At 44.7% G+C, this 23702-nt stretch overlaps 2 protein-coding genes across 3 annotated transcripts in view; one reads left to right on the top strand and one right to left on the bottom strand.

Annotated features, from left to right (window-relative positions):
• The first annotated feature begins 564 nt into the window (after nucleotides 1-564).
• LOC125449749 (metaxin-1-like) lies at nucleotides 565-23474 on the top strand. 2 transcript variants are annotated; one of them, XM_059643069.1, is made up of 8 exons: nucleotides 565-683; nucleotides 15938-16007; nucleotides 18090-18166; nucleotides 20598-20690; nucleotides 21179-21361; nucleotides 21613-21689; nucleotides 22363-22520; nucleotides 22765-23474. In XM_059643069.1, the coding sequence occupies exons 1-8, from the start codon at nucleotides 603-605 to the stop codon at nucleotides 22986-22988; spliced, it is 963 nt and encodes a 320-aa protein (XP_059499052.1). In that variant the 5' UTR covers nucleotides 565-602; the 3' UTR covers nucleotides 22989-23474. The 2 variants fall into 2 exon arrangements, with proteins under 2 accessions (XP_059499052.1, XP_059499053.1); XM_059643070.1 differs by lacking the exon at nucleotides 21179-21361.
• smad10a (SMAD family member 10a) overlaps nucleotides 18829-23702 on the bottom strand; it is a 115522-nt gene continuing 110648 nt past the window's right edge. The window contains exon 15 of the mRNA XM_059643064.1: nucleotides 18829-19197. The gene's annotated coding sequence lies outside the window, so the exon portion shown is untranslated. The remainder of the gene's footprint in view (nucleotides 19198-23702) is intronic.

Raw genomic sequence — 23702 nt, 5'->3', positions numbered from 1 at the left:
TGGTTGGGATGCCATGCTTCTCGTGTAATTCATTCATTATAAAACAAGATTGGACAGCATAACATATGTTATACACTGGATTTGGACAATCACTTTAAAGATTTGGCCCCTAGTTTTGAACACCCCCACCCTAAAGAACAGACCCTTATCTGTTCCCCTCATGATTTTGTAAACATCAACAAGATTACCCAGATATCTCCTATGCTCCAAGTAAATTATTCCAGCCTCTCCAGTCTGTTTTTATATCTCCCAACCTCCATTCCCAGCAATATCCTGGTAAATATTTTCTGAACTCTCTCCATTTTAATGTCATTCTTCTCACAAGGTGGAACGACACTGTCCTGTCTTTGTACAACATCAACTGATGACAGTGACCAGCCGAGAATGATGAATATATTACAAAATGTAGTCCCAGTCCATAAGACATAAATGTCACAGTGGAGACCGGGTGGATAATAAATAAATCATGGTGAAGAATGAAAGGAAAATGAGGAGATGACATTATCATTTCCTACTCGTCCCTCACAGAGGAAGTGGAACTCTTCAGCCGGGAGAAACTGATTCCGGGTCAACGGGCTTCACTTCCGCCGGACGGATGGGCAATGGCGGCTCCCTTAGAGTTGTTTTGCTGGAAGGGAGACTGGGGCTTGCCGTCTGTGGACACTGAGAGCCTGATGGTCCTGGTGGGTGAGAGCCTGGCGATAGGAAGGACAACCTGGCGAACCTCTCAAAACCGGGGGCAGGAACGGGATGAGCCGGGGATTCTTACAAACTGGGAGGGAGTTACAGACTGGAATCGAATACAGAGGGGCTGGGGGTTTGTAATAATAATAACGGGTACCTGGGAGGGAGTTACAGACTGGAATCTGACAGAGAGGGGCTGGGTGTTTGTAATAATAATAACGGGTACCCGGGAGGGAGTTACAGACTGGAATCTGACAGAGAGGGGCTGGGTGTTTGTAATAATAATAACAGGTACCCGGGAGGGAGTTACAGACTGGAATCTAACAGAGAGGGGCTGGGGGATTGTAATAATAATAACGGGTACCCGGGAGGGAGTTACAGACTGGAATCTAACAGAGAGGGGCTGGGTGTTTGTAATAATAATAACAGGTACCCGGGAGGGAGTTACAGACTGGAATCTGACAGAGAGGGGCTGGGTGTTTGTAATAATAATAACAGGTACCCGGGAGGGAGTTACAGACTGGAATCTGACAGAGAGGGGCTGGGTGTTTGTAATAATAATAACAGGTACCCGGGAGGGAGTTACAGACTGGAATCTAACAGAGAGGGGCTGGGGGATTGTAATAATAATAACGGGTACCCGGGAGGGAGTTACAGACTGGAATCTAACAGAGAGGGGCTGGGTGTTTGTAATAATAATAACAGGTACCCGGGAGGGAGTTACAGACTGGAATCTGACAGAGAGGGGCTGGGTGTTTGTAATAATAATAACAGGTACCCGGGAGGGAGTTACAGACTGGAATCTGACAGAGAGGGTCTGGGTGTTTGTAATAATAATAACGGGTACCCGGGAGGGAGTTACAGACTGGAATCTGACACGGAGGGGCTGGGGGTTTGTAATAATAATAACGGGTATCCGGGAGGGAGTTACAGACTGGAATCTGACAGAGAGGGGCTGGGGGTTTGTAATAATACTAACAGGTACCGGAAGGGAGTTACAGACCGGAATCTAATACAGATGGGCTGGGGGTTTGTAATAATATTAACGGGTACCAGGGAGGGAGTTACAGACTGGAATCTGACAGAGAGGGGCTGGGTGTTTGTAATAATAATAACAGGTACCCGGGAGGGAGTTACAGACTGGAATCTAACAGAGAGGGGCTGGGGGATTGTAATAATAATAACGGGTACCCGGGAGGGAGTTACAGACTGGAATCTAACAGAGAGGGGCTGGGGGTTTGTAATAATAATAACGGGTATCCGGGAGGGAGTTACAGACTGGAATCTGACAGAGAGGGGCTGGGGGTTTGTAATAATACTAACAGGTACCGGAAGGGAGTTACAGACCGGAATCTAATACAGATGGGCTGGGGGTTTGTAATAATATTAACGGGTACCAGGGAGGGAGTTACAGACTGGAATCTGACAGAGAGGGGCTGGGGGTTTGTAATAATAATAACAGGTACCCGGGAGGGAGTTACAGACTGGAATCGAATACAGAGGGGCTGGGGGTTTGTAATAATAATAACAGGTACCCGGGAGGGAGTTACAGACTGGAATCTGACAGAGAGGGGCTGGGGGTTTGTAATAATAATAACAGGTACCCGGGAGGGAGTTACAGACTGGAATCTAATACAGAGGGTCTGGGGGTTTGTAATAACAATAACAGGTACCTGGGAGGGCGTTACAGTCTTGAATCCAATACAGAGGGGCTGGGGGTTTGTAATAATAATAACAGGTACCCGGGAGGGAGTTACCGACTGGAATCTGACAGAGAGCGGCTGGGGGTTTGTAATAATAATAACAGGCATCCGGGCGGGAGTTACAGACTGGAATCTAATACAGAGGGGCTGGGGGTTTGTAATAATAATAACAGGTATCCGGGAGGGAGTTACAGACTGGAATCTGACACGGAGGGGCTGGGGGATTGTAAGAATAATAACAAGTACCCGGGAGGGAGTTACAGAATGGAATCTAATACAGAGGGTCTGGGGGTTTGTAATAATAAGAACAGGTACCCGGGAGGGAGTTACCGACTGGAATCTGACAGAGAGTGGCTGGGTGTTTGTAATAGTAATAACAGATATCCGGGAGGGAGTTACAGACTGGAATCGAATACAGAGGGGCTGGGGGATTGTAATAATAATAACAGGTACCCGGGAGGGAGTTACAGACTGGAATCTGACAGAGAGCGGCTGGGGATTTGTAATAATAATAAGTTATCCGGGAGGGAGTTACAGACTGGAATCTGACACGGAGGGGCTGGGGGATTGTAATAATAATAACGGGTATCCGGGAGGGAGTTACAGACTGGAATCTAATACAGAGGGGCTGGCGGTTTGTATTAATAATAACAAAACGTACCCGGGAGGGAGTTCCAGACTGGAATCTGACAGAGAGGGGCTGGGGGTTTGTAATAATAATAACAACAGGTACCCGGGAGTGAGTTACAGACTGGAATCTGACAGAGAGGGGCTGGGGGTTTGTAATAATAATAACAGGTACCCGGGAGGGAGTTACAGACTGCAGTCTGACAGAGAAGGGCTGGGGATTTGTAATAATAATAACGGGTTCCTGGGAGGGAGTTACAGACTGGAATCTGACAGAGAGGGTCTGGGTGTTTGTAATAATAATAACAGGTACCCGGGAGGGAGTTACAGACTGGAATCTGACAGAGAGTGGCTGGGTGTTTGTAATAGTAATAACAGGTACCCGGGAGGGAGTTACAGACTGGAATCTGACACAGAGGGGCTGGGGGTTTGTAATAATAATAACGGGTATCCGGGAGGGAGTTACAGACTGGAATCTGACAGAGAGGGGCTGGGGGTTTGTAATAATACTAACAGGTACCGGAAGGGAGTTACAGACCGGAATCTAATACAGATGGGCTGGGGGTTTGTAATAATATTAACGGGTACCAGGGAGGGAGTTACAGACTGGAATCTGACAGAGAGGGGCTGGGGGTTTGTAATAATACTAACAGGTACCTGGGAGGGAGTTACAGACTGGTATCTAATACAGAGGGGCTGGGGATTTGTAATAATAATAACGGGTACCCGGGAGGGAGTGACAGACTGGAATCTAATACAGAGGGGCTGGGGGTTTGTAATAATAATGATATGTGGGAGGGAGTTACAGACTGGAATCTAATATAGAGCGGCTGGAAGTTTGTAATAATAACGGGTACCCGGGAGGGTGTTACAGACTGAAATCTAATACAGAGGGGTGGGGGTTTGTAATAATAATAACAGGTATCCGGGAGGGAGTTACAGACTGGAATCTGACACGGAGGGGCTGGGGGATTGTAATAATGATAACAGGTACCCGGGAGGCAGTTACAGACTGGAATCTGACAGAGAGGGGCTGGGGGATTGTAATAATTATAACAACAGGTACCCGGGAGGGAGTTACAGACTGGAATCTGACAGAGAGGGGCTGGGGGATTGTAATAATAATAACGGGTACCCGGGAGGGAGTTACAGACTGGAATCTGACAGACAGGGGCTGGGGCTTTGTAATAATAATAACAGGTACCCGGGAGGGAGTTACAGACTGGAATCCAAGAGAGAGCGGCTGGGGGTTTTGTAATAATAATGCGTACCCGGGCGGGAGTTACAGACTGGAATCTAATACAGAGGGGCTGGCGGTTTGTAATAATAACAACACGTACCCGGGTGGGAGTTACAGACTGGAATCTGACAAAGAGGGGCTGGGGGTTTGTAATAATACTAACAGGTACCTGGGAGGGAGTTACAGACTGGAATCTAATACAGAGGGGCTGGGGATTTGTAATAAGAATAACGGGTACCCGGGAGGGAGTTACAGACTGGAATCTAATACAGAGGGGCTGGGGGTTTGTCATAATAATAACAGGTACCTGGGAGGGAGTTACAGTCTGGAATCTGACAGAGAGGGGCTGGGGGTTTGTAATAATAATAACAACAGGTACCCGGGAGGGAGTTACAGACAGGAATCTGACAGAGTGGGGCTGGGGGTTTGTAATAATAATAACAGGTACCCGGGAGGGGGTTACAGACTGGAATCTCACACGGAGGGGCTGGGGGTTTGTAATAATAATAACAGGTATTCGGGAGGGAGTTACAGACTGGAATCTAATACAGAGGGGCTGGGGGATTGTAATAATAATAACAGGTACCCGGGAGGGAGTTACAGACTGGAATCTGACAGAGGGGGGCTGGGGGGATTGTAATAATAATAACAGGTACCCAGGAGGGAGTTACAGACTGGAATCTGACAGAGGGGCTGGGGGTTTGTAATAATAATAACAGGTACCTCGGAGGGAGTTACAGACTGGAATCTAATACAGAGGGGCTGGGGGTTTGTCATAATAATAACAGGTACCCGGGAGGGAGTTACAGACTGGAATCTGACAGAGAGGGGCTGGGGGTTTGTAATAATAATAACGGGTACCTGGGAGGGAGTTACAGAGTGGAATCTGACAGAGAGGGGCTGGGGGTTTGTAATAATAATAACAGGTACTCAGGAGGGAGTTACAGACTGGAATCTAATACAGAGGGGCTGGGGGTTTGTAATAATAATAACAGGTATCCGGGAGGGAGTTACAGACTGGAATCTGACACGGAGGGGCTGGGGGTTTGTAATAATAATAACAACACGTACCCGGGTGGGAGTTACAGACTGGAATCTGACAGAGAGGGGCTGGGGATTTGTAATAATAATAACAGGTACCTTGGAGGGAGTTACAGGCTGGAATCTGACACGGAGGGGCTGGGGGTATTTAATAATAATAACAGGTACCTGGGAGGGAGTTACAGACTGGAATCTCAGACAGAGGGGCTGGGGGGTTTGTAGTAATAATAACAGGTATCCGGGAGGGAGTTACAGACTGGAATCTGACACGTAGGGGCTGGGGCGTTTGTAATAATAATAACAGGTACCCGGGAGGGAGTTACAGACTGTAATCTGACACGGAGGGGCTGGGGGTTTGTAATAATAATAACAGGTACCCGGGAGGGAGTTACAGACAGGAATTTGACAGAGGGTGGCTGGGGGTTTGTAATAATAATAACGGGTACCTGGGAGGGAGTTACAGACTGGAATCTCACACGGAGGGGCTGGGGGTTTGTAATAATAATAACAGGTACCTGGGAGCGAGTTACAGACTGGAATCTAATACAGAGGGGCTGGGGGTTTGTAATAACAATAACGGGTACCCGGGAGGGAGTTACAGACTGGAATCTCACACGGAGGGCCTGGGGGTTTGTAATAATAATAACAGGTACCTGGGTGGGAGTTACAGACTGGAATCTAATACAGAGCGGCTGGGGGTTTGAAATAATAACGATATCTGGGAGGGAGTTACAGACTGGAATCTAATATAGAGCGGCTGGGGGTTTGTAATAATAACGGGGACCCGGGAGGGAGTTACAGACTGGAATCTAATACAGAGGGGCTGGGGGTTTGTAATAATAATAACAGGTATCCGGGAGGGAGTTACAGACTGGAATCTAATACAGAGGGGCTGGGCGTTTGTAATAATAACAGGCACCTGGGTGGGAGTTACAGACTGGAATCTAATACAGAGGGGCTGGGGGATTGTAATAATAATAACAGGTACCCGGGAGGGAGTTACAGACTGCAATCTGACAGAGAGGGGCTGCGCGTTTGTAATAATAATAACAGGTACCCGGGAGGGAGTTACAGACTGGAATCTAATACAGAGGGTCTGGGGGTTTGTAATAATAATAACGGGTATCCGGGAGGGAGTTACAGACTGGAATCTAATACAGAGGGGCTGGGGGTTTGTAATAATAATAACGGGTACCAGGGAGGGAGTTACAGACTGGAATCTGACAGAGAGGGGCTGGGGGTTTGTAATAATACTAACAGGTACCTGGGAGGGAGTTACAGACTGGTATCTCATACAGAGGGGTGGGGATTTGTAATAATAATAACGGGTACCCGGGAGGGAGTTACAGACTGGAATCTAATACAGAGGGGCTGGGGGTTTGTAATAATAATGATATCTGGGAGGGCGTTACAGACCGGAATCTAATATAGAGCGGCTGAAAGTTTGTAATAATAACGGGTACCCGGGAGGGTGTTACAGACTGGAATCTAATACAGAGGGGCTGGGGGTTTGTAATAATAATAACAGGTATCCGGGAGGGAGTTACAGACTGGAATCTGACACGGAGGGGCTGGGGGTTTGTAATAATAATAACAGGTACCTGGGAGGGAGTTACAGACTGGAATCTGACAGAGAGGGGCTGGGGGTTTGTAATAATAATAACAGGTATCCGGGAGGGAGTTACAGACTGGACTCTGACATGGAGGGGCTGGGGGATTGTAATAATAATAACAGGTACCCGGGAGGGAGTTACAGACTGGAATCTGACAGAGAGGGGCTGGGGGTTTGTAATAATAATAACAGGTACCTGGGAGGGCGTTACAGACTGGAATCTAATACAGAGGGGCTGGGTGTTTGTAATAATAATAACAGGTACCCGGGAGGGAGTTACAGACTGGAATCTGACAGAGAGGGGCTGGGGGTTTGTAATAATAAGAACAGGTACCCGGGAGGGAGTTACCGACTGGAATCTGACAGAGAGGGGCTGGGGGTTTGTAATAATAATAACAGGTACCCGGGAGGGAGTTACAGACTGGAATCTAACACAGAGGGGCTGGGGGTTTGTAATAATAATAACAGGTACCCGGGAGGGAGTTACAGACTAGAATCTGACAGAGAGGGGCTGGGGGTTTTTAATAATAATAACAGGTACCCGGGAGGGAGTTACAGACTGGAACCTAATACAGAGGGGCTGGGGGTTTGTAATAATAATAACAGGTATCCGGGAGGGAGTTACAGACTGGAATCTGACACGGAGGGGCTGGGGGTTTGTAATAATAATAACAACACGTACCCGGGTGGGAGTTACAGACTGGAATCTGACAGAGAGGGGCTGGGGATTTGTAATAATAATAACAGGTACCTTGGAGGGAGTTACAGGCTGGAATCTGACACGGAGGGGCTGGGGGTATTTAATAATAATAACAGGTACCTGGGAGGGAGTTACAGACTGGAATCTCAGACAGAGGGGCTGGGGGGTTTGTAGTAATAATAACAGGTATCCGGGAGGGAGTTACAGACTGGAATCTGACACGTAGGGGCTGGGGCGTTTGTAATAATAATAACAGGTACCCGGGAGGGAGTTACAGACTGTAATCTGACACGGAGGGGCTGGGGGTTTGTAATAATAATAACAGGTACCCGGCAGGGAGTTACAGACAGGAATTTGACAGAGGGTGGCTGGGGGTTTGTAATAATAATAACGGGTACCTGGGAGGGAGTTACAGACTGGAATCTCACACGGAGGGGCTGGGGGTTTGTAATAATAATAACAGGTACCTGGGAGCGAGTTACAGACTGGAATCTAATACAGAGGGGCTGGGGATTTGTAATAATAATAACGGGTACCCGGGAGGGAGTTACAGACTGGAATCTCACACGGAGGGGCTGGGGGTTTGTAATAATAATAACAGGTACCTGGGAGGGAGTTACAGACTGGAATCTAATACAGAGGGGCTGGGGGTTTGTAATAATATTAACGGGTACCCGGGAGGGAGTTACAGACTGGAATCTGACAGAGAGGGGCTGGGGGTTTGTAATAATAATAACAGGTACCTGGGAGCGAGTTACAGACTGGAATCTAATACAGAGGGGCTGGGGGTTTGTAATAACAATAACGGGTACCCGGGAGGGAGTTACAGACTGGAATCTCACACGGAGGGCCTGGGGGTTTGTAATAATAATAACAGGTACCTGGGTGGGAGTTACAGACTGGAATCTAATACAGAGCGGCTGGGGGTTTGAAATAATAATGATATCTGGGAGGGAGTTACAGACTGGAATCTAATATAGAGCGGCTGGGGGTTTGTAATAATAACGGGTACCCGGGAGGGAGTTACAGACTGGAATCTAATACAGAGCGGCTGGGGGTTTGTAATAATAATGATATCTGGGAGGGAGTTACAGACTGGAATCTAATACAGAGGGGCTGGGGGTTTGTAATAATAATAACAGGTACCCGGGAGGGAGTTACAGACTGGAATCTGACAGAGAGGGGCTGCGCGTTTGTAATAATAATAACAGGTACCCGGGAGGGAGTTACAGACTGCAGTCTGACAGAGAAGGGCTGCGGATTTGTAATAATAATAACGGGTACCCGGGAGGGAGTTACAGACTGGAATCTGACAGAGAGGGGCTGGGGGTTTGTAATAATAATAACAGGTACCCGGGAGGGAGTTACAGACTGGAATCTAATACAGAGGGTCTGGGGGTTTGTAATAATAATAACGGGTATCCGGGAGGGAGTTACAGACTGGAATCTAATACAGAGGGGCTGGGGGTTTGTAATAATAATAACGGGTATCCGGGAGGGAGTTACAGACCGGAATCTGACAGAGAAGGGCTGGGGGTTTGTAATAATACTAACAGGTACCTGGAAGGGAGTTACAGACCGGAATCTAATACAGAGGGGCTGGGGGTTTGTAATAATATTAACGGGTACCAGGGAGGGAGTTACAGACTGGAATCTGACAGAGAGGGGCTGGGGGTTTGTAATAATACTAACAGGTACCTGGGAGGGAGTTACAGACTGGTATCTCATACAGAGGGGTGGGGATTTGTAATAATAATAACGGGTACCCGGGAGGGAGTTACAGACTGGAATCTAATACAGAGGGGCTGGGGGTTTGTAATAATAATGATATCTGGGAGGGAGTTACAGACTGGAATCTAATACAGAGCGGCTGAAAGTTTGTAATAATAACGGGTACCCGGGAGGGTGTTACAGACTGGAATCTAATACAGAGGGGCTGGGGGTTTGTAATAATAATAACAGGTATCCGGGAGGGAGTTACAGACTGGAATCTGACACGGGGGGGCTGGGGGTTTGTAATAATAATAACAGGTACCTGGGAGGGAGTTACAGACTGGAATCTGACAGAGAGGGGCTGGGGGTTTGTAATAATAATAACAGGTATCCGGGAGGGAGTTACAGACTGGACTCTGACACGGAGGGGCTGGGGGATTGTAATAATAATAACAGGTACCCGGGAGGGAGTTACAGACTGGAATCTGACAGAGAGGGGCTGGGGGTTTGTAATAATAATAACAGGTACCTGGGAGGGAGTTACAGACTGGAATCTAACACAGAGGGGCTGGGGGTTTGTAATAATAATAACAGGTACCCGGGAGGGAGTTACAGACTAGAATCTGACAGAGAGGGGCTGGGGGTTTGTAATAATAATAACAGGTACCTGGGAGGGCGTTACAGACTGGAAACTAATACAGAGGGTCTGGGGGTTTGTAATAATAATAACAGGTACCCGGGAGGGAGTTACAGACTGGAATTTGACAGAGGGTGGCTGGGGGTTTGTAATAATAATAACAGGTACCCGGGAGGGAGTTACAGACTAGAATCTGACAGAGAGGGGCTGGGGGTTTGTAATAATAATAACAGGTACCCGGGAGGGAGTTACAGACTGGAACCTAATACAGAGGGGCTGGGGGTTTGTAATAATAATAACAGGTATCCGGGAGGGAGTTACAGACTGGAATCTGACACGGAGGGGCTGGGGGTTTGTAATAATAATAACAGGTACCCGGGAGGGAGTTACAGACTGGAATCTGACAGAGAGGGGCTGGGGGTTTGTAATAATAATAACAGGTACCCGGGAGGGAGTTACAGACTGGAATCTAATACAGAGGGCCTGGCGGTTTGTAATAATAATAACGGGTATCCGGGAGGGAGTTACAGACTGGAATCTAATACAGAGGGGCTGGGGGATTGTAATAATAATAACAGGTACCCGGGAGGGAGTTACAGACTGCAATCTGACAGAGAGGGGCTGGGGGTTTGTAATAATAATAACAGGTACCCGGGAGGGAGTTACAGACTGGAATCTGACACAGAGGGTCTGGGTGTTTGTAATAGTAATAACAGGTACCCGGGAGGGAGTTACAGACTGGAATCTGACACAGAGGGGCTGGTGGTTTGTAATAATAATAACGGGTATCCGGGAGGGAGTTACAGACTGGAATCTGACAGAGAGGGGCTGGGGGTTTGTAATAATACTAACAGGTACCTGGAATGGAGTTACAGACCGGAATCTAATACAGAGGGGCTGGGGGTTTGTAATAATATTAACGGGTACCAGGGAGGGAGTTACATACTGGAATCTGACAGAGAGGGGCTGGGGGTTTGTAGTAGTAATAATAATGATAAAAATAATAATAATAATAAATAGTCAGGAGAGAAGTACAGATTGGGACTTGGGCTTTATGGATGGAATAACAAATACCTGCGAAGGGAATTGAAGGCAGGTATCTAATGGAGAAGATCTGAGGGGATATCCAGGAGGGAGTTCTCAGCTGGAATCTGACTGAAAGGAATCGGGGGTTTATAGAGATAATAAGAGATATATACAATAAATAAGAGATACCCGGGAGGGAATTTCGGGCTGTAATCTAATAAGGAGTTTCCAGTTGTATTTAAAAAAAGAATTTGCATCAGGAGGGAGTTACAGAATGGAATCTCACAGACGGTATCCAGGTTTTCAGGCAAATCGTAGCAGATATGCTGAAAGGGTATTCTGACTGGATTCTAAGACACAGGGAGTCTCTCTTTAAAAATTCCAGCAGATTCCCTGAGTGTTTTATGTACTGGAAGTTAACAGGGACCGGGGATTTTAGAAATAGCAACATATACCTGGGAGGGAGTTACAGATTGGAATCTTAACAGAGAGGGGCAGGGTGTTTTACAAGTTATCGTAGATCTCCTGGAAGGAGTTACAGAATGGAATCTAACATAAAGGGTCTGGGAACTTCTAAAAATTAAACAGTGTCTGGGAGTAAGTTACAACTGGAATCTATTCAAGATTTAATGGATGTTTATGTAAACATATAGATAACCAAGTGTTTTGCAAACTTGAATCATAGTGAGAGTTTCAGTAGGTTTATATAAAACTACAACGCATACAGTTGTTTGCTAGCTTGCTGAGCCTGCTGTTCTGTGATGTGCAGACATTCCGTTTCCCTTCTAGGCAACATCATCAGCACGAGCTCTAATTGAAGTGTTGGTGTTCTGCTTCCTTCTGGATTTATATGATCCTTTGGTTGTGATAGTCTTGTCACTTCCAGTTCTATCACGCCAGAGAATCATATAAATTTAGAAGGAAGCAGAACACCAATGCTTCAATTAGAGCTCGTACTAATCATGCTGCCGAGAAGGGTAACAAAATGTCTGCACGCCACAGAACAACCAGCTTGGTGAGCTTATGATCAACAGCATCCACAAACCGAGCTACACATTTTCACTAAGACCCCATGACAAATACCTGGAGTCGGAGTGATTTATATACATAACCGATACTTGGTTGTGTGTTACAAACTTACAAAGATGATTTGGAGTTGGGAACCAGGTGGAGTGTGTCAAAGTTTGTCAATGGCACTAAGCTGAGTGGTAGACCAAATTGTGCAGAGGACTCTGAAAATTTTCAGAGGGATAGAGATAGTTTAAGTGAGTGGGCAAAGTCTGGCAGATGGAGTACAATGTTGATAAGTGTGAAGTTTGGTAGGAATAACTATTATTTGAATGGTAAAAAATTGCAGCATGCTGCTATGCAGAGGGACCTGGGTGTCCTTGTGCATGAATCATAGAATGTTGGTTTGCAGGTGCACAGGTAATTAGGAAGGCAAATGGAATTTTGTCCTTCATTGCTACGGAGATTGAATTTAAATGCAGGGACGTTGGGTTACAGCTGTATGAGGCCACACCTGGAGTACTGTGTCATTTTCATCTCCTTACTTGATAAAGGATGTACTGGCACGAGATGGGGTGCAGAGGAGATGCACTAGGTTGATTCTGGAATGGAGAGGATTGTCTTATGAGGAAAGACTGAGAAGATTGGGATTATATTCATTGAAATGTTAGAAGAATGAGATGGAATCTTATAGAAACATATAAAATTATGACGGGAACAGATAAGATAGAAGCAGGGAGGTTGTTTCTACTGGCGGGTGAAACTAGAACAAGAGGTTATAGCCTCAAAATTAGGGGGAGCAGGTTTAGACAATAGGTGCTGGAGTAGGCCATTTGGTCCTTCTAGCCAGCACCACAACTTTAGGACTGAATTGAAGAGGAACTTCTTCACTCAGTGGGTTGGAAATTATTGGAATTTCCTGCCCAGCGAAGTAGTTGAGGCTTCCTCATTAAATGTTTTTAAAGCTTAGATAATTTTTTGAACAGTAAAGGAATTAAAGGTTATGGTGAGAGGGTGGGTAAGTAGAGTTGAGTCCACAAAAACATCAGCCGTGACTTTATTGAATGGCGATGTGGGCTCAAAGGGCGAGATGGCCTACTCCTGCTCCTGGTTCTTACATTACAGGCTGGAATGTAATTGAGGGATCTGAGTGGTTTATATACATAACTGATATTTGGGAGTGAGTTACAGACTGGACTGTAATTGAGGGGTCTGAGCAGTTCTCTTCATAAACTGATATCCTGGAGTGTGTTACAGGTTGGGATGTAATCAAGGGGTCTGAGTTATTTATATATGTAACTGATACCCCAGAGTGAGTCATGGGCTGGAATGTAATCAAGGGATCTGAACTTCTTGATTTATAAAGAAAACTGATATCTGGGACTGAGTTACAGGCTAGAATGTAAATGAGGTGTCTGAATGGTTTATATACATAACTAATACTTCGGATTGAGCCACAGGCTGGAATGTTATCACAGAATCCCTACAGTTTGAGAGCAGGCCATTCAGGTCATCAAGTCCTCACCGACCCTCTGAAGAGCATCCCACCCAAATCCACCCCCCCCATCCAATATTTCACATGGCTAACCCATCTAACCTGTATTCCCTGGAGACCGTGGGCAAATTAGCATGACCAATCCATCTCGAATCCGCACATCTTCGGATTGTGGGAGGAAACCAGAACATCTAGAGAAAACCCACGCAGACACAAGGAGAATGTCTGTGTGGAGTTTGCACAGTCACCTGAGGTTGGAATTGAACCTGGATCCTTGGTGCTAACCACTGAGGCATCATGACACTCAGGGGTCTGAGTGGTTTATATACATAACCGATACCTAGGAGTGAGTTACAGGCTGGAATGTAATCAGTAATTCTGTACTAAGATGGTGCCAAGTATAATAGTGACATATTTGAGCATTTCACTCTGTGTATACTCTAACCTTTTGTCGTTCTGATTGTTTGGCATCTTTAACGTAAGCATTCCTGGATGTCAGCTACGTCTCCCAGATCAGTTTGAGAGAGAGGAGCTGAATAAGTTTAATGTGTTGTGGTCAGGTTCTTTTGGCCATGTGTGAATAAACAGGATGAATAGTTTGTGGTTCAGTTATATTTTCCACATGTCATGCCTGAGAGGTTTGGGCTGCACTTCCCTGTCTCGCTCTGATTCCATTACATCATCTGTCCTCAGTGCTTGGATGGAATTCAGGTTTGGCCCCCTGCTGTTTTTCCTGAAAGAATTACAGTAAAGCTACAGTCCACTAGCCAGTTGCTGCAGTCAGCCCTCAGTAAAGGTGGAGCTTTGGTGACCGGGTACTCTGGGTAGAGTGAAGGCACTGGGAAAAGGCTCAGAGGGAGCATTGAGTGTTGTATTTCATAGGTTCGATTTTGTGGAATAGCTGAACACTGTTTCCTTGCACTGCCCTATTGAGCAACCACACAGGCCAGATAATAGCAATATGTATAAGTAGCTGTCCATCTGCTCTTTTGGACTATCTTGTACTAAAAAGCATTGATCGCTATTGTACTAAGTCCAAAGACCCATTTGCTGTTGTATTAGAGAACTTGTTATTCTTGCACTCATGACTGGTACTCTTCACTCTGTCTCTATTCTTCTGGACTTCCTCCAGTTCTGGGCCTCTTTTTCTGGACCAACTCATCCCCTGATATTGTCCTGTAACTGCAGCTGGAAGATAGACTCTGACAACAGATTTGAACAGGCTAAGACCATAAGACATCGTCTCAGATTAAATCTAAGACTGAGATAAGGAATTTCTTAGAGGCTTGCCACAGGGACCTGTGGGGGATAGAGTCCTTGTATAAATTTAAGAATGAAATAGATTCTTGATCAGTAGGGGGAATCAAGATCTATGGGGAAAAGGCAGGAAAGTGGACATGAGAAATGTCATGATCCTGTGGATTGGCGAAGCAGGCTAAGGGGCCAAATAGCCGACTCCTGTTTCTTTTTCCTGTGGCCTTAAAAACTTAGTGCATTGTACAAAAGCACGGTGACCAAGCCATGGAGTTAGCGTGGGTCAACATCAGCCTGAGGGGTGGCCTACAATCATGCTGATGTGTATGGCAGGCATGGATGACTGTGGATACAGGACTGAAGGTGGTCCCAAACAACAGGTGTTCATCACCAGGCTGTGACACGTCATTGTACTAGGATTACATATCAACATTATTTGTTGTAAACAATTTGAAGCTGCTGAGAACTTGCAACATTGCTGCTGCTGTGTTTTTACCTGGTGAGGCAAAGGATCTTTCCCGAGGCAGAGAAACAGACGTTTCAACCCTGGAAGAGAGAGATTTCCTCTCCCATATCAGGTTGAGTTGCTGTCATTTACGGAAGCCTTCAGGAATACAGTGTAGAAGTTGGATTTTTTTCTAACTCCATGTGGTATCTGTCCTGCAAGTGTTTGACAGGGACAGTGTAGAGGGAGCTTTACTTTGTATCTGACCCTGTGCTGTACCTGCTCTGGGACTGTTGGACGGGAACAGTATCGAGAGAACTTTTATTTTCAGTTTAAAACAGTGTAGCAGGCTTCACGTTCATTTGAAAAGAGCATCTAAACCCATGCTGTCCCTGTCCTGGGAGTGTCTGAAGAAGAGTGTCAAGGAAGCTTTACTCTCAATTTAAAAGAATAGAGGAACCTTTACTCTATCCAATCTTGTGCTGTACCTGTCCTTGGATTTTTTCATGGGGACGGCATCGAGGGAGCTTTACTTTCAGTTTAAAAGAGTAGAGGTAGCTTTACTGTATTCTTAAGGCCATTCTCTACCTGTCCTAAGAGTGTTTGATGGCAGCAATGATGAAGGAGCTTTACTTTAAGTTTCACGCTGTACCTGCCCTAGGACTGTCTAAACCTTCATGTTAGAATGTTAACCTTAGTGAGACTTCAGAGTGTGTAACTTTTACTTAATGAAGTGATTTTTTTTTTGTCAGGCCTATGCTCGGTTTTCAGGAGCCCCCGTCAGAGTGCACAAGCTCAGCAATCCCTGGAGGAGTCCCTCGGGTAAGATTACGCAGCAACCTGGATTTGTTCAAGTAACTACGAGTGCAGGCATCATCTCAAAGAGGAAGCTACTGAGCTCCTTGAGCTGAAACTAATGTGTTCGATAGGTGATGACCAATATATAGGCAAACTCTTTTGCCCACCTTGGTTACATTGTTCTTGATAATTTGTTAAATAGGGTGGAGAAAATATTGATATGAATGGTTCCAGGGCAGAGAGATTTCAGTTACATGCATACATTGGGAAAAGCTGCCTTCTCCTTAGGGAAGAGGACAGAGATTTGAGAGGTGCCAAAGGCATTAAAAATGAACCTTGAAAATCCTAGTCCTAATTTGAAAATAATGCCCCTTTTTGGTCACCTCCCTTGGAAGAGACATCTCTCTATGCATCCAGTCCAATTCTTTAATCATCTGAAATGTCTCCATTTGATCACCCATTAGTCTTGGTATTTCAGATGAATACGAACTTAGTCATGTAACATGTTTCAGAATTTAAACCTATTTGTACCGGTATGCTCCTCCTAAAACTGCCCTGCACATTTTCAAGGTTCTGTATTCTTTCTATTGGCTTGACCTTTGTACACCGAATAGCAAACGTGCCTACGTTTAACTGTATGATGGATGGAAGGTGCCACCGCCCGGTGGGACAACATGTTAGACATCAAGCCCCGCTATTCTCAGAGTTATTACAAAGGTTAACGATTTTAAGAAGAATGCAGAATTCCCCAGTCTCTCTGTCTTTTTGACCTAGGTTAACAGAAAGCATGGATCAGGCTTCTGTACTTAACAACAATTAGAATCTATTTATTTGAAATAGACTAACTACAGGTAAGAAATTATGAACCACTGACATATAACGCTACTCATTAAACCTAACTCACTTATAAAACTGCTGCTCTATACACATGTACAGATGGACACATAAACAATGGGTGTTTTGGGCAAATGGAAAGACTGGGAAGGCAGTTCAGTGGCTCCTGTCCACTGGGTTAGCTGAGACGATCCTTTTGTTGATCAGGGTGCTGCTTCTTGGTCTTCATTCACCTGGTACTTCCACTTGTTTGCAGGAGGCACAAGGTGACTGGTTCACGCCTATAACGATCCCCTCCTTATTAAACATCACACCTTACACCAACTGGAACAGGGGAAATAAACTGGCTGTCTTCAGATTTGAGATTTTTTTTACTGCAGATAAAGCAGCTTTTCTCCTTCCAGAAATCTAGTAGCTTCTGCCCTGCGCATTCACATCCCTAAGGTGTTCACCTACCTGTCAGCCAATCATTGTTGTCAGGCAGAGGCTTTTTCCATCAATAATTGGCCACTATTTCACAACCAATCTGATACATGTTGTTGGCCTAACTCTCCCTAGTTGCAGCTTGTGTCTAACTAGCCTTCCACATTGCTTGAACCAACAGCTGTGTAAACAGCACTTACAGTGAGTGTCAGCTAACCTGCTTTTAAAAAGAAAGTAGCAATTGTTGGTTTCCAAACCAGTTCCTTCCCCTTTTCAGTCCACAATGAAAAATCTGAAAAGAACTTTAAAAATACAGATTTTGAAGATAATTGATGAAGTAGCTGAAGATTGTTGGTTCTCAGCATGCAATGGTAGTGTTCCTATCTCTGAACCAGTAGGCCTGGATTGATGTCCCATCCTGTTCCAGAGGTGCCTAATAACATGTCTGAGCAGGTTGAGTGGAAAATATCTGTGTTGAGGAACTGCTGCAACAATGTTCTGTGACTAAGATAACTGACCTCCAACAACCGCCACCATTTTCCATTGTGCTCAGGTCTCAGCAGCAACTGTAGATTTCAGCCAGACCGTTCATAATTGGCTCAGCGCCTCATGCTGGTAAAGGGAACACCAGTCTTTTGGTATGTCAGTGGCTGGAGGTCAGGATTTGGCTAGACACTGAGTCTTTGCAGTCAATCCTGTTAACCTTCTCCCTGTCCAGGCTTTAGCTTACAGACCAATCCTCCTGTTTGGTGTGGGGTCTTTAGCATCTGTGCAGTTTGCTGGCCTGGTCACAGCTTTCCCGAGAACACTGGGTGTAAAATTAATCTGTTTCTTCTATTTTGTTGACAGGGGTTTTGCCAGCACTGAAGACTGAGAAAGATGTTGTGTCACACCCTCTCCAGATCCTTGCCTACCTCAGGAAACGGGTACAGCATGATTTTTGTGAAAGTTCTTTCTGCCTGGAGTTGGGATTTCTTGTTATGATGTTGACAGATTTGAACTGTTTTACTAGGTGTTAAATCCTGAAGAAACACGTTCACATAAAATTTAAAACTTTAAATATTAATGAATGTGGTTCTTGGCTAGTACCACAGATGGAACAACCAGTGATATGTATAATTTTAATATGTTAGCTGAGACAAAATGAGGTTCATTTCATTTGAACCAAGATATTACCTGCTATATTTGAGAGAATGAAAGCCATCAGGAGACATAGCTCAACGTGTGTAATTTTGCAAGGTCCTGTGTTCACTGATGGGATATCAGTGAATACAGTCATTTCAGTGTGTCAACTCACTGACCCAAACTTCTTCATATAGCCAAGGAGAAGGGGAGAGACACACTGTTGCTTTTCTCTTTCTAAATGTGAATGAACAGCATACTGCTAAGTATGAAGCTTTGAACATCTCTGGAATGAAGGTTTGCTCCCTGACAGAGGTACCTGAGTGCAACTTGTGCTTGTTGAACTGGACCCAGAGCCTTCAGAAGAGGAAAGTGGATACTTAGACTGGCGTGTCGTGTATCATGTTGTTCTGGTCTGGAGGATCTGACTGTGTTTCTAAGCTTTTTAATGTGGAATCATGGTTAGTTCAACAGTTGTATAGAGGGTATCAGTGCCGAATTTTGTACCCCCACAATTTATTGCAATATAGAGAGGTTACAGTAAACTCTACTACAGTGGAATTTGTACAGGAATTTAGCAATACTGGAGGAAGTGTACAAGTTCAGCCATCAGCTTGAGAAATTGCTTTCTGTTTGAGTCATCTTCCTGGGTTAGGCCACAAGTGATGAGAAATGCTGTTTGCTCCTGTCACCTTTGGGATAGTTGATGAGCTGCTCCCAGGTTTAATGCTATTGAAAGCCTACTCCTGTATGAGGTCACCCATTTAAGACCAATAAGGAGACGTTTCTTCACTTGAGAGGGCTGCTGAAGCTGCGTCAATATTCAAGGCTGAAACTGAAAATATTTTAATCAGTGAGTAAATAAGGAGTTCTGGGGGAAGTCAGGAAAGTGAAATTGAAGATTATCAGATCAGCCATGATCTCATTATGGCAGTCCAAACTTGATGGCCTACTTATGCTCCCATGTTTTATGATTTTATGGACAATACAAACACGTGATCATATTCCTTGGGTGACAGGATCGTTATAGAATTCTGTAACCTTGTAAAGAGAGAGTTAGAGTCAGCAACCAAAATTGTTCAGTCAAACACTGCACATGGGAAGAAATCAAAACTTCTGAGTAATGGGAAACATAACTGCGAGTGTATGGGAGCTCATGCACATGGATAATTTACCACTTTTGTTTCTAAAGAGATTGTTTTAAGCTGTACTATCAATGACGTGAAACACTGTTAGTTTCTAAAAACTGAAAGAACTGTGGACACTAGTTAGATGCTCGTCACTTTGTTGGTGTTATAGAGACATGGAATCACACAGCACGGAAACAGATTATTTGGACCAACTCGTCCATGCCAACCAAATGTCCCAAACTAAACTAGTCCTATTTACCTGCGTTTGGCCCATATCATTGAAAGGTGATTTTTTTTTAAAATCCTGTTTTCTCACTTGACACAGTTTGAAACACCAAGAATCCCAACATCGTGGCTAAATTATCACTTGTAACATTTGAGTTGAGAAGGTGAGGATCAGCATGCTATTTACCTAAGGCAACAGTACTGTGAAGCCTGATTCTCTCATGGCCATGTGCAGCAGCAGCAGATGACACTGAGAAGGGAAAGTAAAAATGTCCTGCGACTCATCCTGGCTGACATCAGGACATTTGGGCTGGAGCCTGAGTTGTCTGCTCTAATCTGGCCTGTATGATGCAGGTCCTAAACTTCCCTGCAACTCACTCCCATCACCAGAGGCCTAGTAAACCTGGTGTAGTGCTAGTAACTATAGCAACTTCCTATTTACATAAATTGGCTAGGAATATGATCCCTTCCATAGGAAATTCCTTTTTTTACTAAATTCTTCCAAGTTGCAGATGGTCATGAAAATTAATTGGTGTCAGGGAGGGGGTACAATTTTGCACATTCAGATTTGATCCAAAACCACAACTTTTAACTTGTCAGATACAAAACTGACAGTTTCATTGTTGGCAAATTAAAAATATCTAATGAGCTGTGTTGTACAAAACCTCTCTTCCCAAGTGTATATATTCTACAGGTGAACTGCCGCAACACTTAAGATATAATGCAGCCTGTAACTTACTTCTAGCTGTCATTCTATAAAACTATATATATCCAAACCGTAACTTATTCCCTCTCGGTATTCATATGATTTCTGGTGGAGCAGACTGTTGTGATATTACTGCTTTACAACTGCTTACTATCATTGTCTTTATTTTCCTAGAAGTACAATGCTGATTACGGGCTCTCAGCAACACAGGCAGCGGACACACTTGCCTTTGCCTCCCTGATAGAAGAGAAGTTACTACCTGCACTGGTGAGTGCTGCATCAAGTCACAGCACCTGGGGTCCTCCTCCGACTTTGTTAACCATGTGACCCTATTTGTCTTGGATGTTTGTACTGAGATTTTTGAAATTCATTCACGAGATCAGGGCATTCCTGGCTAGGCCAGTATTTGTTGTGTATCCCTGACTGCCCAGAGGGCAGTTAAGAGGCAGCCACATTGCTATGGGTCTGGAGTCACATGTAGGCCAGACCAGGTAAGGACGGCAGTTTCTTTCCCTGAAGAACGTAAGTGAACCAGATGGGTTTTTCCCACAGTCAAAAATGGATTCATGCTCATCACTAGATTCTTAATTGTAGATTTTTACTGAATTCAAATTTCACCATCTACAATGACAGGATTCTAACCTGGATCCCCAGAACATTAGGTTAGGCTCTGGATTGACACTCCAGCGATAATACCACCAGGCCATTGCCTCCCCTTAACTCCTGTTTCAGCTCCCTATCTTTTCTTTTCTCAGATCTACATGTTTTGGGTTGACTCCAAGAATTATGTATCGTTCACAAGGCCCTGGTACGGAGAGGCAATACCATTCCCACTGAATTTTTTCCTCCCGAACCGCATGCACACGCGCTTCCTGGACCGTCTTCGCCTGATCCGTGGTGGCCAGTGGCATGACAATGAGGAGGAAGCAGAGAATGAGGTAGAATGATTCCAGCACCTTGGCTACTCCAGTTCAGAGGAATAGTTGAGGCATAAATTTACAATGTAGAAGGTTTTTAAGTAGAATTTTTCCTTAAAGAAATCATGATTTTTAGTTACCGCATGAGGTGTTTGATCTCTAAGAATAAGCTCAGGAGTTGAATGAAGCCCTTGACAAAGTCAGTCTGGACAGCATATGTTGCATTCAAGAATACCAAAAACTACGAAGTGTGAATACTTGCTTCTTTTCAGATCTACAAAGAGGCCCGTGAGTGCCTAACGCTGCTGTCTCAGAGGCTGGGGTCACTTAAATTCTTTTTTGGAGATTCGTAAGTAGTTTGTTCTTCCACTGCCAGAGATGAAGGGTTCATTATTTTTAATTGTTGATGACTGTGATATAAGAAGAGCAGACTGTAGTGAACATGGGCACCTGGTCACAGGTGGACCCAGAAGATGGGTGAGATGGGCAGAGATTTCTGGCCAGACAATCAGGTCCAGGTGGGTAGTAGTAGGTCCCTATCTTCTCCTGAAGGTGCTGACCCTTGCCAGAGTACGAGATCCCCTCCTCTCCCAAAGGTGCTGACCCTGACTAAGCTTTGACTTGTAAGTATGTCATCATTCCTCCATTGGCACAACTGAAACTCCCTAACTCTGAGTTTAAGGTTCATCTTCCCCATGTGGATTGCATCAGTACCTAAAGGTAACTTATCACAATCTCCTTAGTGGTAACTGGGGATGGGCAATAAATCGTAGCCTTGTCAGCAAAGCTCGTGTTCCATGAGCAAATAAAAGAAACACACATTCTGCACTAACCCACCAATGAGCATAATTGGGAACTGTACACTGTGGCTCTGCTGGCAGAGCACTTACTCAGTTGATGAAAAGTAACATTATGTTCTGGAACAGCAGTTTGTGTTGGATGCAATGTGTGCCATTTCCCTGCAGTTTTCTTACCTAATGTCAGGGTTGCTGTGTTTAACGATGTGTCTCCTTCTGCTTTAGACCCAGCTCCTTAGATGCCATTGTATTTGGACATTTGGCACCAATTCTGAAGGCAAAACTACCCAACAGTAAACTGCAGCAACATCTGCGCTCTCTTGACAACCTGTGTGCACTCTGCACGTCCATCCTTGGTCTGTATTTTCCAAATGACAGTTCAGGTAATCTTGAACAAGCTTTGCTGAGCCTGCCTTGGCCAAAATAGCAATCCATTTTGGTTTTTATTTGTGGGATCTTGCTACGCATAAATTTACCTCCACTTTTGCCCTGTATAACAGCACTAACTTTATGTCAAAGTCATTTGTTTATTGGGAAGAGAATCTCAAGAACATACTGAAGCATAAGAACAACATACACAATTTCCTCCTAAGTTGTGTTCATACTATATTCCTGGTTTTGTTTCAGACGCTGACCGTAGCTCCAAGAAAGTTCCCCGGAATAACTCATCAGATTCCGATGAGGACCCTCACAAGAGACGCAGTCAGGTCCTCTCGGTGCTGGTGGGGCTCTCTGCCATGATTGGTTACGCTTTCCTCAGTGGTATTCTCTCCATCCAACGGGTATCAACTCATAATGCACTGAGGCAGCCCTCCCCGCTGGAAGATGACGATGTTGATGAGGGACAGTGAGAGTCTGAGTTCTGGGGGTCAGTAATAAGAGTGAAGGGCATGGGGTTGGGGAGGAGGAGGACGACGACTGTTGCATGTAAGTGGGACCATTTTGTCAAGTAACAGATGTATGGCCTGACAATAGATTTGAGCACTTATCCATTTGTATTCTGTAACAGCTGAAGATACAGTAAGTTCAGGATCTTAAAACCTACAGCCAAACCTACTGGGCCAAAAGAAATGATATGATGTCCCCAATTTGTTGATATGGGGAAAGGTGCTGTGAATGTAGCTCCCACTGTAACAGTGTGATGACAGGAACAGTGTCTCACTTCTTTGATAATTCATATCTAGTATTAAAATAACATTTCATTGTTAGTTATTGAGGTTTGAAGCCAGGAATCAAATACTGTGTAATTCAAAGGCAAGGTTGTATTTTGAAACACAAGGCCTAAGTACAAATTCTTGTAAAACTGAAATAAAATCTCTGATGTTTATTAACCCAAAGGATTTTAGTTTGTGCTGTACCTGTTCTGCCTTGAGTTATGAGTCTTCAGCATTCTCTGTTCTACTATCTTGTACCAACCTACATGTTCCCTGGTCAGTACAAACTCTGAAGGAAGATCACATTTTAGTCCCAGTCTGGGAATGTATCTTGCTTTCTGGATCAGGTTTCAGAACAAACAAGGCAGTTTATTATCCATTATTCAACTTCTGTATCTGTTCTGCTCTACT

This window comes from Stegostoma tigrinum, chromosome 47 (genome assembly GCF_030684315.1).
Source record: "Stegostoma tigrinum isolate sSteTig4 chromosome 47, sSteTig4.hap1, whole genome shotgun sequence".
NCBI lineage: Eukaryota > Metazoa > Chordata > Chondrichthyes > Orectolobiformes > Stegostomatidae > Stegostoma > Stegostoma tigrinum.
Note: the sequence above shows the minus strand (reverse complement) of the source record. Positions and strands in the feature narration are given on the sequence as shown.